The sequence below is a fragment of the Salmo trutta genome, chromosome 36 (assembly GCF_901001165.1).
Source record: "Salmo trutta chromosome 36, fSalTru1.1, whole genome shotgun sequence".
Taxonomy (NCBI): domain Eukaryota; kingdom Metazoa; phylum Chordata; class Actinopteri; order Salmoniformes; family Salmonidae; genus Salmo; species Salmo trutta.
This window is the reverse complement of record NC_042992.1, coordinates 36678135-36693926: the sequence shown is the minus strand read 5'-3', so window position 1 is coordinate 36693926 and position 15792 is coordinate 36678135. Positions and strand designations below refer to the sequence as shown.

The 15792-nt window shown below is 43.4% G+C and overlaps 1 protein-coding gene across 2 annotated transcripts in view; it reads right to left on the bottom strand.

Annotated features, from left to right (window-relative positions):
• Positions 1–11157: 11157 nt before the first annotated feature.
• The window catches only part of LOC115175997 (sterile alpha motif domain-containing protein 12-like), a 121916-nt gene continuing 117281 nt past the window's right edge, over positions 11158–15792 (bottom strand). For both annotated transcript variants that reach the window (XM_029735705.1, XM_029735706.1), the window contains exon 5: positions 11158–14111. In XM_029735705.1, coding sequence (XP_029591565.1) covers positions 14089–14111 — 23 coding nt within the window. In that variant the 3' untranslated portion in view covers positions 11158–14088. The remainder of the gene's footprint in view (positions 14112–15792) is intronic.

Sequence of the window (15792 nt, the reverse complement as noted above, 5' to 3'; positions counted from 1 at the left end):
GCCTTTAAACAGCTTGGAAAATTCCAGAAAATGATGCCATGACTTTAGAAGCTTCTGATAGGCTAACTGACATAATTTGAGTCAATTGGAGGTGTACCTGTGGATGTATTTCAAGGCCTACCTTCAAACTCAGTGCCTCTTTGCTTGACATCATGGGAAAATCAAAAGAAATCAGCAAGACTTCAGAAAATAATTGTAGACCTCCACAAGTCTGGTTCATCCTTGGGAGCAATTTCCAAATGCCTGAAGGTATCACATGCACCTGTACAAATAATAGTACGCAAGTATAAACACCATGGGACCACGCAGCTGTCATACCGCTCAGGCAGGAGACACGTTCTGTCTCCTAGTGATGAACGTACTTTGGTGCGAAAAGTGCAAATCAATCCCAGAACAACAGCAAAGGACTTTGTGAAGATGCTGGAGGAAACAGGTACAAAAGTATCTATATCCACAGTTAAACGAGTCCTATATCGACATAACCTGAAAGGCAGCTCAGCAAGAAAGAAACCACTGCTCCAAAGCTGCCATTAAAAAGCCAGACTACGGTTTGCAACTGCACATGGGGACAAAGATCGTACTTTTTGGAGAAATGTCCTCTGGCCGGATGAAACAAAAATAGAACTGTTTGGCCATAATGACCATTGTTATGTTTGGGAGGAAAAAGGGGGAGGCTTGCAAGCCAAAGAACACCATCCTAACCGTGAAGCACAGGGGTGGCAGCATCATGTTGTGGGGGTGGTTTGCTGCAGGAGGGGCTGGTGTACTTCACAAAATAGATGGCATCATGAGGGAGGAAAATTATGTGGATAATATTGAAGCAACATCTCAAGACATCAGTCAGGAAGTTAAAGCTTGGTCGCAAATGGGTCTTCCAAATGGACAATGAGACTAAGTATACTTCCAAAGTTGTGACAAAATGGCTTAAGGACAACAAAGTCAAGGTATTGGAGTGGCCATCACATAGCCCTGACCTCAATCCTATAGAAAATGTGTGGGCAGAACTGAAAAAGCGTGTGCGAACAAGGAGGCCTACAAACCTGACTCAGTTACACCAGCTCTGTCAGGAGGAATGGGCCAAAATTCACCAAACTTATTGTCGGAAGCTTGTGGAAGGTTATCCGAAACGTTTGACCCAAGTCAAACAATTTAAAGGCAGTGCTACCAAATACTAATTGAGCGTATGCAATCTTCTGACCCACTGGGAATGTGATGAAAGAAATAAAAGCTGAAGTAAATATTTCTCTCTACTATTATTCTGACATTTCACATTCTTAAAATAAAGTGGTGATCTAACTGATCTAAGACAGGGACTTTTTACTTATTTTTTTATTTATTTGGCTAAGTGTATGTAAACGTCAGACTTCAACTGTATGTCTGTGGCATGTTTTATGTCTGCTGAAGTGTGAATGGAGATTTTATGCGAGTGTGTGTGTGTGAATTCTATGCCATATCCACCCGGACAGTATATTAGGTACACCCATCTAGTACCTGGTCGGACCTGCCTTTGCCTCCATAACATTCTGAATTCTTCGGGGCATTCTACAAGGGGTCAGAAATGTTCCACAAGGATGTTGGTCCATGCTGACGTGACGGCATCACGCAGTTGCTTCAGATTGGACAACAGTGGTACATTTGTGCTGCTTACAGCCCATTCCATCTCATACTAAAAGGTGCTCTTGGGTTGAGGTCTGGGGACTGCACAGGCCACTCAAGTAAACTGAACCTTCTGTCATGTTTCAGGTGATGTTTTTCACTCCTCAATTGTCTAGTGTTGGTGATCGCGTGCCAACTGGAGCCGCTTCTTGTTTTTAGTTGATAGGAGTGGAACCCGGTGTGGTCGTATGCTGCAATAGCCCATCCATGACAAGGACCAACGAGTTGTGCGTTCCGAGATGCCGTTCTGCATACCACTGTTGTACTGCACCGATATTTGTCTGTTTGTGGCCTGCCTGTCAGCTTGCACGATTCGTGCCATTTTCATTCGACCTCTCTCATCAACCAGCTGTTTTCGCCCACAGGACTGCCGCTGACTGGATGTTTTTTGTTTGTCGCACCGTTCTCGGTAAACACTAGACACTGTCGAGCGTGAAAATCCCAGGAGAGCGGACGTTTCTGAGATACTGGATCCGGCGCGCCTGGCACCGCCGATCATACCTCGCTCAAAGTCGATTAGGTCACTCCTTTTGTCCATTCTAACATTCAATCGAAGAGCAACTGAATGCCTCGATGCCTGTCTGCCTGCTTTATAGAAGAAGCCACGTGTCTGAAGAAGCAATCCAATTTCATGAACAGGGTGTACAGTGTATTCGGAAAGTTGAAGCACCTTTGGCAGTAATTACAGCCTCGAGTCATCTTGGGTATGACGCTACAAGCTTGGCACACCTGTATTTGGGGAGTTTCTCCCATTCTTCTCTGCAGATCCTCTCAGGCTCTGTCATGTTGGATGGGTCGTGTCACTGCACAGCTATTTTCAGGTCTGTCCAGAGATAATTTTATTTATTTAACTCTTACTTTACCAGGTAAGTTGACTCAGAACACATTCTCATTTAAATCCTGGGGAATAGTTACAGGGAAGAGGAAGGGGGATGAATGAGCCAATTGGAAGCTGGGGATGATTAGGTGGCCATGATGGTATGAGGGCCAGATTGGGAATTTATCCAGGACACTGGGGTTGCCATGGGATCTTTAGTGACCACAGAGAGTCAGGTCACCCGTTTAACGCCCCATCTGAAAGAGGGCACCCTACATAGGTCAATGTCCCCAATCACAGCCCTGGGGCATCGGGATTTTTTTTTAGACCAGAGGAAAGAGTGCCTCCTACTTGCCCTCCAACACCACTTCCAGCAGCATCAAGCCGGTAGTGGGATGCAGGGGGGTTTGCTGCTGGCAATGAGATGTTCAATCAGGTTCAAGTCTGGGCTCTGGCTGGGCCACTCAAGGACATTCAGAGACTTGTCCCGAAGCCAATCCTGCATTGTCTTGGCTGTGTGCTTAGAGTTGTTGTCCTGTTGGAAGGTGAACCTTTGCCCCAGTCTGAGGTCCTGAGAACTCTGGAGTAGGTTTTCATCAAGGATCTCTCTGTACTTTGCTCCGTTCATCTTTCCCTCGATCCTGACTAGTCTCCCAGTCCCTGCCACTGAAAAACATCCCCACAGCATGATGCTGCCACCACCATGCTTCACCGTAGGGATGGTGCCAGGTTTCTTCCAGACGTGACGCTTGGGATTCAGGCCAAAGAGTTCCATTTTGGTTTCATCAGACCAGAGAATCTTGTTTCTCATGGTCTGAGAGTCCTTTAGGTGCCTTTTGTCAAACTCCAAGCGGGCTGTCATGTGCCTTTTACTGAGGAGTGGCTTGCGTCTGGCCACTCTGCCATAAAGACCTGATTGATGGAATGCTGCAGAGATGGTTGTCCTTCTGGAATCTCCCATCTCCACAGAGGAACTCTGTCACCTCCCTGACCAAAGCCCTTCTCTCCCTGAGCTCAACTTTGCATCTCATAGCAAAGGGTCTGAATATTTACATAAGTAAGGTATCTGTTTTTAATAAAATGTGCACAAATGTCAAAATCTGTTTTCATTTTGTCATTATGGGGTATTGTGTGTAGATTGAGGATTTGTATTTAATACATTTTAGAATAAGGCTGTAACGTAACAAAATGTGAAAAAAGTCAAGGAGTCTGAATACTTTCCGAATGCACTGTACCTAATAAACTGAACTGTGAGTGTGTATGCTTGAATACTGTTGCAGCTTCAGAGAGGGAGGGAAGCACACACTGGGAGCTGACTGTGATGTTTATCTGACCTAGCCGTTTCATTCCATATTCAAAAGGGGTTTAATATTGAGGCAGTTGGAGCTGTCAAAGCACATCAGAGGGAATGCATATTTCAGTGAGCTTGGCTAGCTGGGTGGGATATTCAACCCACTTTATGAGATACATATCTCAGTGACAGTGTAGATACCCAATTTTCATGCATAGATTTGCTCATATCCAGGCCAGGTCTATAAAAGACAAAGAATAAAGAAACTGATCTCAGTGCAGTATGGGGCAAATCCATACTTTGACTTAAGTATAATTTTCTCTTAGTCTCCCATTGACATCAATGAATGACTACAGATGTAGGATCCTAATTTGAGCCAGTTTGCTACAACAAGAAAATAATCCTGCAGCAACAGGAAATGGGAAATTGTTATGTGGATTATAATGAATTGAAATATTCTGTAGATGTTGATACATTTTTCATTAGGACAAATCAAGTTTGCAATTTTAAAGTGGAAATTACAAATTTAAAAGCCTTTTTAAATGTTGAATACACTACAAGTTTGAATTTTCTGCTCTGCAAGAATTTCCTGCTGTGCAAGAGTGATCAAATTAAGATCTGCATCTGTAAGTGTAATTCGATTTAAATGGGAGTTAGGATTTGCCCCTAACTTGTGGCATTTTTCATGGTGCACAGTTCAGTGAATAATATGTAAAACATTCAGTTGATAAGGAGGGGGTGTGGAGGAATCACACGCTATAATAATAGGTAGGGATCTACAGAGTAAATGGTGTGGAGATCCTTTCTTAGTCAATTCTATTTTTTTAAACACTTTCTGCCAGTCATTGGAGCTGAACATTCAAACAGTGGGAAACCACAGTTTCTACTGTACCTGTACCTCTGCTCTTCTTCTATTGGCCATCATTAAACACTTCCTTTCCTGCTCTCCTATTGGCTCTCGTTGACCCCAACTTCACTTCTTCTGCAAAACTATTGGCTCTCGTCAACTTTCACTGCTTCTCTTCCCCACTGATTCTCTGAGTTGGCATGGCAGAGAGCTGTGCCGCTGTCCTGGTTGGCACCCTGGTCCCAGCTGTCGCAGTGCGCGGTGTGCCAAGCTGGATGCCCACAGCACCCAGCCGAGCCGGAGGCTGCGCATGCTGCCAGCTGGCCTGCCAGGCTGAGCCCCCAACCCCCAACTAACCCCCACAACTCCCCTCCCCACAGATACACAGTCGATGTTGGAGCGGTCATGTTGGAGCGGTCACTGGCGACAGGAGTGTCAACAACTTCACACAGCCGAAACATAATCCTTATCCCCGGGTCCAGTTAGATCAATAAATCAATCCTCTTATTCAATGTAATGTCTTAAACCAGGGAGAGGTCACAATTAATTGTGCTGGGGGAGGTGATGTAATCCTTCATTCGTGACAACTTAAATCCAGAGACAATTTAAGAACTAGGAGAAATGGCTGATTTGATAGAGATATACACAATAGTCACAAACTACCCATCCCAAGAGGGCAACAACAGATCATTGACATAAAATATTGACACGTCATTGCAATATAGCACGTCCTCGGAGTTGTAGAGAGAGTATACTGTGCCCTCTCCATTGTTCGGAGGCTGTGAGAAAGTGGTGCCATTTACACACACACACACACACACACACACACACACACAGAGACAGAGAGAGAGAAACAAGTGTTAGTAACTAACCTGATCCCTGTAGTAAGACTACAGTATAAGAGAAAGCGAGGATTCACACCATTTCCTGTATTATGACATCATCATACCACTAATATGACTGGAAAAACCTGACTGCACAATGTTTTTATCATTGGTACACTGGAAAGGTTGCACAACGGTTAATGGAAAAGCAAGCTTGCCCAATTGTACAAAATTACCAAAACGTATGGTTTCATATTCCCCAGTTGCTTAGCGCCCAAGGGGAAGTTTTGTTGGTGTCCTCTATTGGCCTAGAACCTGGAAGGACAAATAATTAACACGAGTTTCCTGGAATTTTATCACTGGAACAGGACACCAAAGCTAAATGATTAATGTGGAAATACAAAGTTATCAAATAACACTCATCCAGGTGGAAAATGGGACTCAAACAGTTTCAATTAATATTTGACTCCTACATGGTGAATGAAAGGTGCCATCAAAGCTCAATGTTTTGGCCTATCTGGATCCTGTAGTTTCCCACAGAAATTGAATGAGAGAGGATTGAGGATTTCCCACCAAAGGCTACATGTTACATCATCTCATCTCCCAACTTCCCCATCATTGTGGTGTAAATAATTAATAATAACCAGTCCCCTAGTTTCCTGAACTCAACCCAGCAGTGGGAAGTGTGAGGGAAAGAGAGAGGCCATTTTGTGCCACAAAGAGCCGGGGCGGTCGTCCCGAGCTCTGCTCCTCATTAGGAGGCAGTGACAGAGACTTCGAGACCAGACGGGCCCAGGTTTCTTCACTGAGGGAGGGGGGAGGTATGGGGGGGGAGAAAGCGCCAGCGGATATCATTAGGGCAGAGCGCCAGACTTTTTAATGAGCACGCTCACAGCACCCCTTCGTCCTCAGTGGCGCCTGCCGGCTGGAGGGCCCCAGGTTCCAGTTCCCTACTGTGCTGGCTTTGGCCTGTTCCACTAGCTATTGAAGGTAGGGGGTGTTGTTGGTAGGGAGCCTTATTGTTTCTGGCAACCTGTGGAGCTCCAGCACATTAACACAATGGCGCGGGGTACAAACAGTCACACATACCTGCTCTCGGGATCAAATGAACACAAACACAGCCTTTATCATGCTGCCCTCTTCTCCCTCCCCCCCCCCCCCCGTCGGTGACATAATTGACTCTCCCCGACACGTAAACGTGACTGTAATTACCCCGACTCTCCCCTTGATGTCGAGCAGCTGCGAGAGACGCTGGGAAAGGGAAATGTCGCCGGGCTTTACCGCTACACCCGTCGACCGTTCGGCTTTCAGAATGCCCGCTGCAACTGGAAGCCGGAAAAACCTTCCCCGCGGATGACGAACAGGGGCCACACTGTCGGAATCCATCAGTGCGGAATCCAACAAGTCAGTCTTCCTATCAGAAAAGTTACTGATAATTCCATAGGCACAGGGAAGTGAGCCAGAGTGATAAGGGGAGAGGGAGACTAGAGGGAGAAGCCCGACAGTAATGATTCATGAGCACTGTTGTGGTTCCTCTGGAGTGCACACATAGACCCTGCAGAGGAGTGGAGGAGATCAACACATGAGAAGTAGCTTAGAGTGAGCTCAACCAGGTGAAGTGTGTGTGTGTGTTTGTGTGTGTGCGCGCACAAGTGGATGGGTGCAAATTTGATCTAGATCCTGCTGTAATAACTGATAAGGGGAAGAGGCTTAAACCTTGGCTGCTGAAGTGGGCCATCGGACACACCACCTGGAGTGTTGATGGGACTGAGACAGACTAGCAGCCATGGACAGGATAGATAGTTCTCAACTCATTTACACCCAAAGCCTCATAGTGGACAGAGGGAGGAAGAGGATAGTGCAAGAGCAAGAGAAAGAGAGAGGGAGGGAGGGGAAAGAGAGCAGGAACATGAGTCCCCACATTTCAAAACCAAAACAAATTACGGAGAGGGGAGAATTGAGTACGTACGACAAGAAAGAGAAAGAAAAAATACTTACTTGCGACACGCCATGAAAAAAAGCATTGGCTAAAAACAAACATTATGTACTGTGAAGTTCAGCGAGATAAGAGATGAGAGCGAGAGCGCACATTCCACTCCGTGCTGCTTAGTCAAACGGTTAAACCATACGTTAATAAAGTAGTGTGATCCTTGTGCTTAACCCTCGGTTCTCTCTAACAATAAAACAGAAAGAGATGCTGCCCTCTCTGCTGAATCAGATACAGTGTGTCAAGAGAGAAAAGAGGGGCAGAACACTGCGGACTTCCTCCAACACGCACCCTGACACAGATGCACACACTCCTCGAACATACACACCGCACGCTTTCTCTCTCTCTCCACTGTGGCCAGCGCACCCCCGTGTTAAAACGTTCAGCTTGACACACCAAAGGGGCTGAGCGGCATACGGTCCAACATGTTTAATTCATGGGACAGTCTGTGTGTGTTCAATATACCTGACAGAAAAAAAAGAGAGAGAGCAGACAAAATAAAGAGCTTGGAGGGGGAAAAGAAGATACAGTAACGAGAGAACAGGGATCAAGAGAGTCAAAGGGAAGAATCGCGAAGAAGAGGGAGACAGAAAGATAAAAGATAGGGCAGAGAGAAAGATGGACACCGACACAGATGTGTAGAGGGACAGCAGAAGTGATGGCTAGAATTGGATTGCTTTAGACAGAGCTAGAAAGAGAGACAGGAAAAGAGAGAATGTGAGAAAGACAAAATAGGGCAGATTTCACCCAAACAGCCTAAAGTGCTGAGAGCGTCTTCTGCATATCTTGTGTGCCCTAGTGATTTACTGTCACCTCTCTCTCATCTCTCACTCCTCCCCCTTTCCTTTCCACCGCATGTCCCAGGGTAAGTGTGTTTTAGCATTGACACCGGCGTCATGCTCCACGGCGCTGCTTTCACTACCGGCGTGTGTGTGTGTATGAAGCTGCGTTCGTGTGTGTGGAGCTGCTTTCTCTCTCCGTGTGTGTGTGTGTGTCGCAGAGGTGCTCTGTCATTTCCTACTGTGATTTACAGTCCAACTGGACCCAGAGGTAGTGGGGAGGCCGGAGCGTGTTAACCAGGAGAGATGGTTTACATTCTATAGTATAGTATCACACAGTACCACTGATACATCATTCATCTTCAGGATCTGAGTCTTCAGGCGTTATTCAGCAGTGTGGGAAGAGGTGTGTAAAGAACATTTGGTATATGTAAAAATATGTAAGTGGGGTACGCTCAATAATGTACACTACAGTATAACATTACTCAATATACAATGAGCAAGTATATTTAAACTAACAGTTTGTAAAAAATAAAAAAGAATAATAATAAGACTACAAACCCAATGTTAATTGATTTATTTATTATATTAATATTTGACAACACTTTACACATAACCATGTCATAACAGCTAACATAACATGTATAACCTGAAATATGTTCATAACCCTGTCATGACTCATATACTGTATTTACACCTGTGACATATATTGCGTTATTTTATGGCTGGTTATAACACCTACATAAGTGTCAAAAGCCACATTTATTCAAATGCGTTTTTCCCCTGCCAGGAAGCTTCCTTTCGGTAGAAAGTTTGTTTCTTAAACCCTTTGTTGTTATGAATTATTTACAGTCATGTTTTTCCCCCCTCATATTTTAGATAACTTGTAGAAAATACACTTTATGACATTGCCAAGATGCATTGTGACCATCATGAGATAGGCCTATCACGTACATTCCCTTATATCAGTCCTGCTCCTGCATTCATCCCAGTCATCAGCAACAGAGCGTGTGGTAGGTGCATTTCTGACGTCAATGTGTACGCAATTACAATGATAATTTAATATGGTCAATAAAAATGATAAACATACTGTTGACAAGTAGGTTATGGTGTACTGGAATGTTTTGCATTGTTTGGTAGGTTTTGTGCGTTTTGACACTTATGTAGGTGTCATAACCTGCCATAAAATAACTACTGTGGTAGGTTTTGACACTTATCACAGGAGGTTGGTGGCACCTTAATTGGGGAGGACGGGCTCGTGGTAATGGCTGGAACATGATTAGTGGAATGGTATCAAATACATAAAAAAAATGGTTTCTATGTGTTTGATGCCACTCCATTTGTTCTGTTCCAGACATTATTATGAGCCATTCTCCCCTCACCAGCCTCCTGTGACTCTTATGTAGGGGTCACAATAGCCATAACATAATGCAATATATGTCATAACAGGTCTAAATATAAAGTGTCATGACCATATTATAAACAGGTCATGACAAGTAATGTCAGCTGTTATGACATATGACGTGTTATGGCGCTGGGTGTATAGTGTTACCAACATTTCATTTATATCTAAGATTATGCACCCTATATGTAGATGGGGGGGGGGGGGTGTATGGGGGCTGAAGACTTGGTCTGCATGCCTGTCTGATACGGACATGCTGTAAAAATGGCAGAAAAATCATACATTACAGTTTCTCTCAATCGCGTACGAGCGATTATTTTGCACAATGTTGTCGATTTTCAAAACAGAGTTCGCGAGGCAGAACTATGTGCCCTTTTGCAAAACAGCAAATGCGTTTTCCAAATGTCGTTGCCTTCTCAAAACAAATACATTTAAAAAATATATATATTATAGCCTACCGTCAAAATTGCAAATAGATTCATGAAAACAACACCACTGCCTGCAACCATATTTGTCTTTCAAGTCCAAGCAGACAAAACAGTCTTCCAAAAATCCCATTCGATTTTCTTTAGATACTAAATCATGATCAAAATTGGAAGAAAAACTATACAAAAGGTGCAGAACTACTCTCCTTTTATGCATATTTGATCAAACAATTTCCTACACGTCAAGTCAAACATTATTCCTGATAAAAATATAAAATAAAGAACATTGTGTGCAGGATTCATTCATCGCTATCATCACAATCCAAGTCCATGTATTCAATACAAAAGCTGGTTTGCTCATTGTTTTGTAGCCTTTCCATTGGTTCACAGAAACTATCCACAATAGAAATAAGGAACGGTGAACACAATGGAGGAACACAACTGATATGAACCTTTAAGCAACCCAACGTTACTTAGAAGTAAGCCAACTTCATTCTCTGCAATATTGTAAAAAAAACACACAAAAAAAACTATTAGACAGTCCCCATTGCCTAGATCTTTCCATATACAGTGAGCACCAAAAGTATTGGGACAGTGACAATTTTGTTGTGGATTTAAATTATTAAAGTTCAGACTGTCTGCTTTAATTTGAGGGTATTTTCATCCATATCGGGGGAACTGTTTAGAAATTACAGCACTTTTTGTCCATTGGTCCCCTAAAATGGGGGGACTAAGGTATTGGGACAAATTCATTTAAATGTGTATTAAAGTTTAGTATTTGGTCCCATATTTCTAGCACACAATGATTACGTCAAGCTTGTGACTACAAACTTGTTGGATGCATTTACTGTTTGTTGTAGTTGCGTTTCAGATCATTTTCGTCCGATAGAAATAAATGGTAAATAATGTATTACGTCATTATTTGAGTCCCTTTTATTGGCTCCTGAGTGGCGCAGCGGTCTAAGGCACTGCATCTCAGTGCTAGAGGCGTCAGACACCCTGGTTCGAATCCAGGCTGTATCACGACCGGCCGTGATTGGGAGTCCCATAGGGTGGCACACAATTGGCCCAGCATCGTCCGGGTTTGGCCGGTGTAGGCCGTCATTGTAAATAAGAATTTGTTCTTGACTAGTTAAATAAAATAAAAATGTAAATAAGAATAGAATGTTTCTAAACACTTCTACATTAATGTGGATGCTACTGCGATACTGAATGACTCATGAATAATGATAAGTGAGAACGTGATAGATGCATATACACCTGTGAATGTAATGTCTGACTATGTGTAGTGACAATTCCTTGTATGTCTGCTTCTATTTGCATGTATGTTTTTCTTGTGCAATAAGAAAGTGAGGCTCAGTATAAGGTTTATTTTGTGTAACAGTGTACTAGTAAAGTGCCAATGAAAAAATGCCAAATGCCTAAAAAAAAGAAAATCAGGAGATTGTGGAAAGAGCCAGTTCAGGCAAGTCCTCGGGCACCTTGGCAGAGCTGGCAGGGTCGTGTTCATTAGGAACCAAACAGGAGAAAACAGACAAACAGGGAGGGACTACCTGGACTTGTCCAATAAGAAACGACCGTTTTTGTTCTCTGTTGCAAAACGTTTTGTTACGGTATTCCCTAATGAACACGACCCAGGTTCGAAATGCCTTGAAAGTCACATGGTTGGCGACGGCATACAAAGTAATCATACTTCCTTCCCCAAAACACCCCACCAGCCAAGTTACGGTGGGGCTGCTCCATCCTGACATGTTACAGTTCCAGGAGGGTTTTTCCCTTACCCAAACACTGAATTCAATACTGTTCTCAACAATACTGGATTCAACAAAACGCTGCCTTGTGTTAACTCTGTAGACTGCTCCTCCCAGTTTGGCTATTGACATCCAGATGATGTGAAATCAGAGCGCCAGCCTTCCCAACTGGAAGCAGCCAGGCAGGGCTGGCAGCTCACACAGTCCAAGAGAGACACACTGACACCAGAGCTCCACCAAAGCATGAAATAGCCACTTGTATTTTGATATGAACAACTTCATCCCATGTGACCAAGTATCAGCATTCCTTACCTCTCCAATGTCAGGGATTGGGCTATTCCAGGCCTGGAGGGAAATACAGTCCTGAAGGTTTAATCAATACTAATCTGCTACTACTGGGCCAACCAACCACTAGAGAGCATAAGGCAAGCTCCAAACCAAACAATGGACGCTCGTAACACACAAGACCCAATGTTCCAATTAAATTCAGCTAAATCAAAAGGCTCTCCAGGGCTGGAATCCCGCCCCTTTTGTTTCTTGGAGGCCATTTCAATTTTTTCGATCCCCATTTATTCATATTCACAGGGAGGAGGTTGTTGTGATGGTGACAATAGGTCATGCTACACTGGTAGTGATACATGGGTAATAGGAATCACTCCAGCATACTGGCTTTAGTTAAAGTTCATTACTGGCTACAAGGTATGAAAACACACATATAGGTCACGATGGCCCAAGCAACAGGTTTGTTGGCATGACAGGTAAAATACCTTTATATCACCAGTGAATGGCCATTTCACATTAACAGTTACAGCAAAGAGTTAGTTTCTCATAAAAACACTAACCGAAAGATAAATACCACGTCTCTCTCTGAGACTTGACAGACATTGGATGATTTGTTTTTTTTTGGCCACGGTACATTTTCCTTTCTACACTATTTTCAATATATCTCATATCTAAAAATAGTCTCAAGCAGTGAGATAGAGAATATTTTTCTTCTTCATCAGTAGAGAAGCACTTGCCTTGAAGTCTCTCTCAACCGACCAATTGTCCCATGTAGGTTATCAGTCATTTCATTTTCAGTGGCTCAAAAGCCCTTTTGGGTTGCCAGATTCTCTCTCAACCGACCAATTGTCTCATGTAGGTTACCAGTCATTTCAGTTTCCCTGGCTCAAAAGCACTTTAGCCAGGTCCTCGCAATAACATACCGTGTTCCATTTATGTTGTCAGGTCTTTTCACTATCACATTTAATCCTTAATGGGTTGCCAGATCTTTTCACTATCACATTTAATCCTTAATGGGTTGCCAGATCTTTTCACTATCACATTTAATCCTTAATGGGTTGCCAGATCTTTTCACCATCACATTTAATCCTTAATGGGTTGCCAGATCTTTTCACCATCACATTTAGTACCTTTTGGTTTGCCAGGTTCTCCCTCTTCATGCCACACCTGGACTTATTCACAGTGAAGGCTTGCTGACCGCGCTGAGAAAGAGACCCACAAAAGTGAAGGAGGGAAAGGTGCGAGGACAGACAGATAGGACAACGGCTGTCATTTTCACCAGGCAAGCCCAAACTCTGGCAGGGCACAGAATCAATGCAGACAACAGTCAGGAAGAGAGGGACAGAGAGGGGAAGGGAATGCAAAATGTAGCACCCTCTCACTGCTCTGGCGATATAGTCAGTGAGGACAGAGAGAGAGAGAAAGGCTGGTGTACCCAATGTCTCTAAAGTCACCATTAGAAGTCACTAGAATGTTACACCGGCTCAGTGGTGTATCGTGGGGGGTTACAATTCACATTTAATGTCTGTCCTACGCTGGAGGATTTACTATACAGTGAGAAGGTTTTTGGAAGTGGACGCCATCTTTGACGTGTTTGTTTTCTCATCGTTCTCCACAGTCCTTGTAGTGGGATCGTCAGTTGAGGATGTATAAATTGTCCAGCTTTTGATGCTCGTTCTCAGAATAGAGTCCTGGGAGACAGGTGTTGGGTTGTGGTAATTCAGAAGGGGTAAGAGAGTTGGGATGGGATAGGGACAAATGTAGTGGAAACGCTTGGTTAAAGGCAAGAAAATGAATGTCTGTCTGTGATAAGTCACTGGACAGGTCAATGACTTGACTTGTTTGAAGATTTGAGATTATGCATGGGGTTAAAAATCAAGGTTAGGATTAAGATTGGAGTTAGGTATGAGGTTGGGGTTAAGACGGCTTTGATTGGTGGTGGGAGGAGGTCAAGGGTCAGATGTAGGAAGCCCAGGGTCGGAGGGAGACCGGGTCCTGTTGGCAGCTGGTTTCCTAGAGCGCCCGGGCTACGGTGAACACTCCAGAGAGGCTGCAGAGAAGGAGAGAGAGGGAGGGAGGAAGAGACCGAGAGGAAGAGAAAGAAAGAGCGAAAGAGAGGGGAGAAGAAGAGATGATTAGAAGAGGACGGAAGTGAGAAATGGATAAACAGACAAAAAGGAATCAAAAATGGGAGCAAAAATGTACAGAGAAATTAAGGAGGAAATGAGTGATTACAAGTGTTGGGCAAGGGGAGGTAGAAAAATGGATCAGGGGGAATTAACAAAATAGAGGAGAAAGAAAGAGATAAAGAGAGAGGATAAAAGAGAGAAAAAAAGAGGGGAGACATAATTATAAAATGGCAGTAGCAGCAGAGAATCAACACAGTGGAGCAGCACTGCGCTCCCAGGCACACAAAGGGATGTAGAGAGCTGTGTGTGAGTGAGTGAGTGAGAGAGTGTGAGTGAGAGAAAGAGTGAGTGAGAGCGAGCGAGAGAAAAAGCACACCACACACACACACACACACACGTCAGGCGATCAGGGGAGAGAAGATAAGTGACATTTAAAGCTCGGCTACGACGTGTGACACGGTACGGGTGACACATGCCAAGTCTCTCTGATGAGTCTGAATCAGTCTCTGAAAGACTGGCACACTGTTATTAATCCACCATTTTTTTTATTGAAATGAAAGCAAGCGCTTATGCTATATTTACCACACATAGGCTTTGTGGCTGTGTATCAAACGACATACTCAACGTTTTAGAACACAGCACAGATCTCTAAATAAATACCAAGTGTGTAGGTCTTTACATGCAAGGTTGGGGAGTAACAGACTACATGTGACGTTAATTACATGTTATGTTACCAACAAGAATTTTGTAACCAGATGACAGATCCTTTTGAAAAAGTCGATGATTACTTCAAAATTTGCCCAAAAAATATTCCTAACTTTTGTTCTCTCAAAGGCATTCAAATCAGCATTGAAAAAAGGCACAATTTAAATTAGTTCCGCTTGAGCAAGTCAGAGACCACTATAAATTAAAAAAGTTGTCACATGCACCGAATACAATAGGGGTAGACTACCGTGAAAAGCTTGCTTACGAGCCCTTCCCAACGATGCAAAGTAAAAAATATATAAATTGTAACACGAGAAATAAAATACACAAGAATGCGGATGTATACAGGGAGTACCAGTACCAGATCAATGTGCAGAGGTATGAGGTATTTGAGGGAAATATGTACATGAAGGCAGGGTAAAGTGACTAGGCATCAGAATAGATAATAATAAGGCATTTGAGGTAGATACAGTCTGAAGTTTACATACACCTCAGCCAAATACATTTCAACTCAGTTTTTCACAATTCCTGACACTTAATCCGAGTAAAAATTATGAATGTGAAATGTCAGAATAATATGTGAAATGTCAGAATAATAGTAGAGAGAATGATTTATTTCAGCTTTTATTTCTTTCATCACATTCCCAGTGGGTGAGAAGTTTACATACACTCAATTAGTATTTGGTAGCATTGCCTTTAAATTGTTTAACTTGGGTCAAACGTTTTGGGTAGCCTTCCACAAGCTTCCCACAATACATTGGGTGAATTTTGGCCCATTCCTCCTCACATAACTGGTGTAACTGAGTCAGGTTTGTAGGCCTTCTTGCTCTCACATGCTTTTTCAGTTCTGTCCACAAAATTCTATAGGAATGAGGTCAGGGCTTTGTGATGGCCACT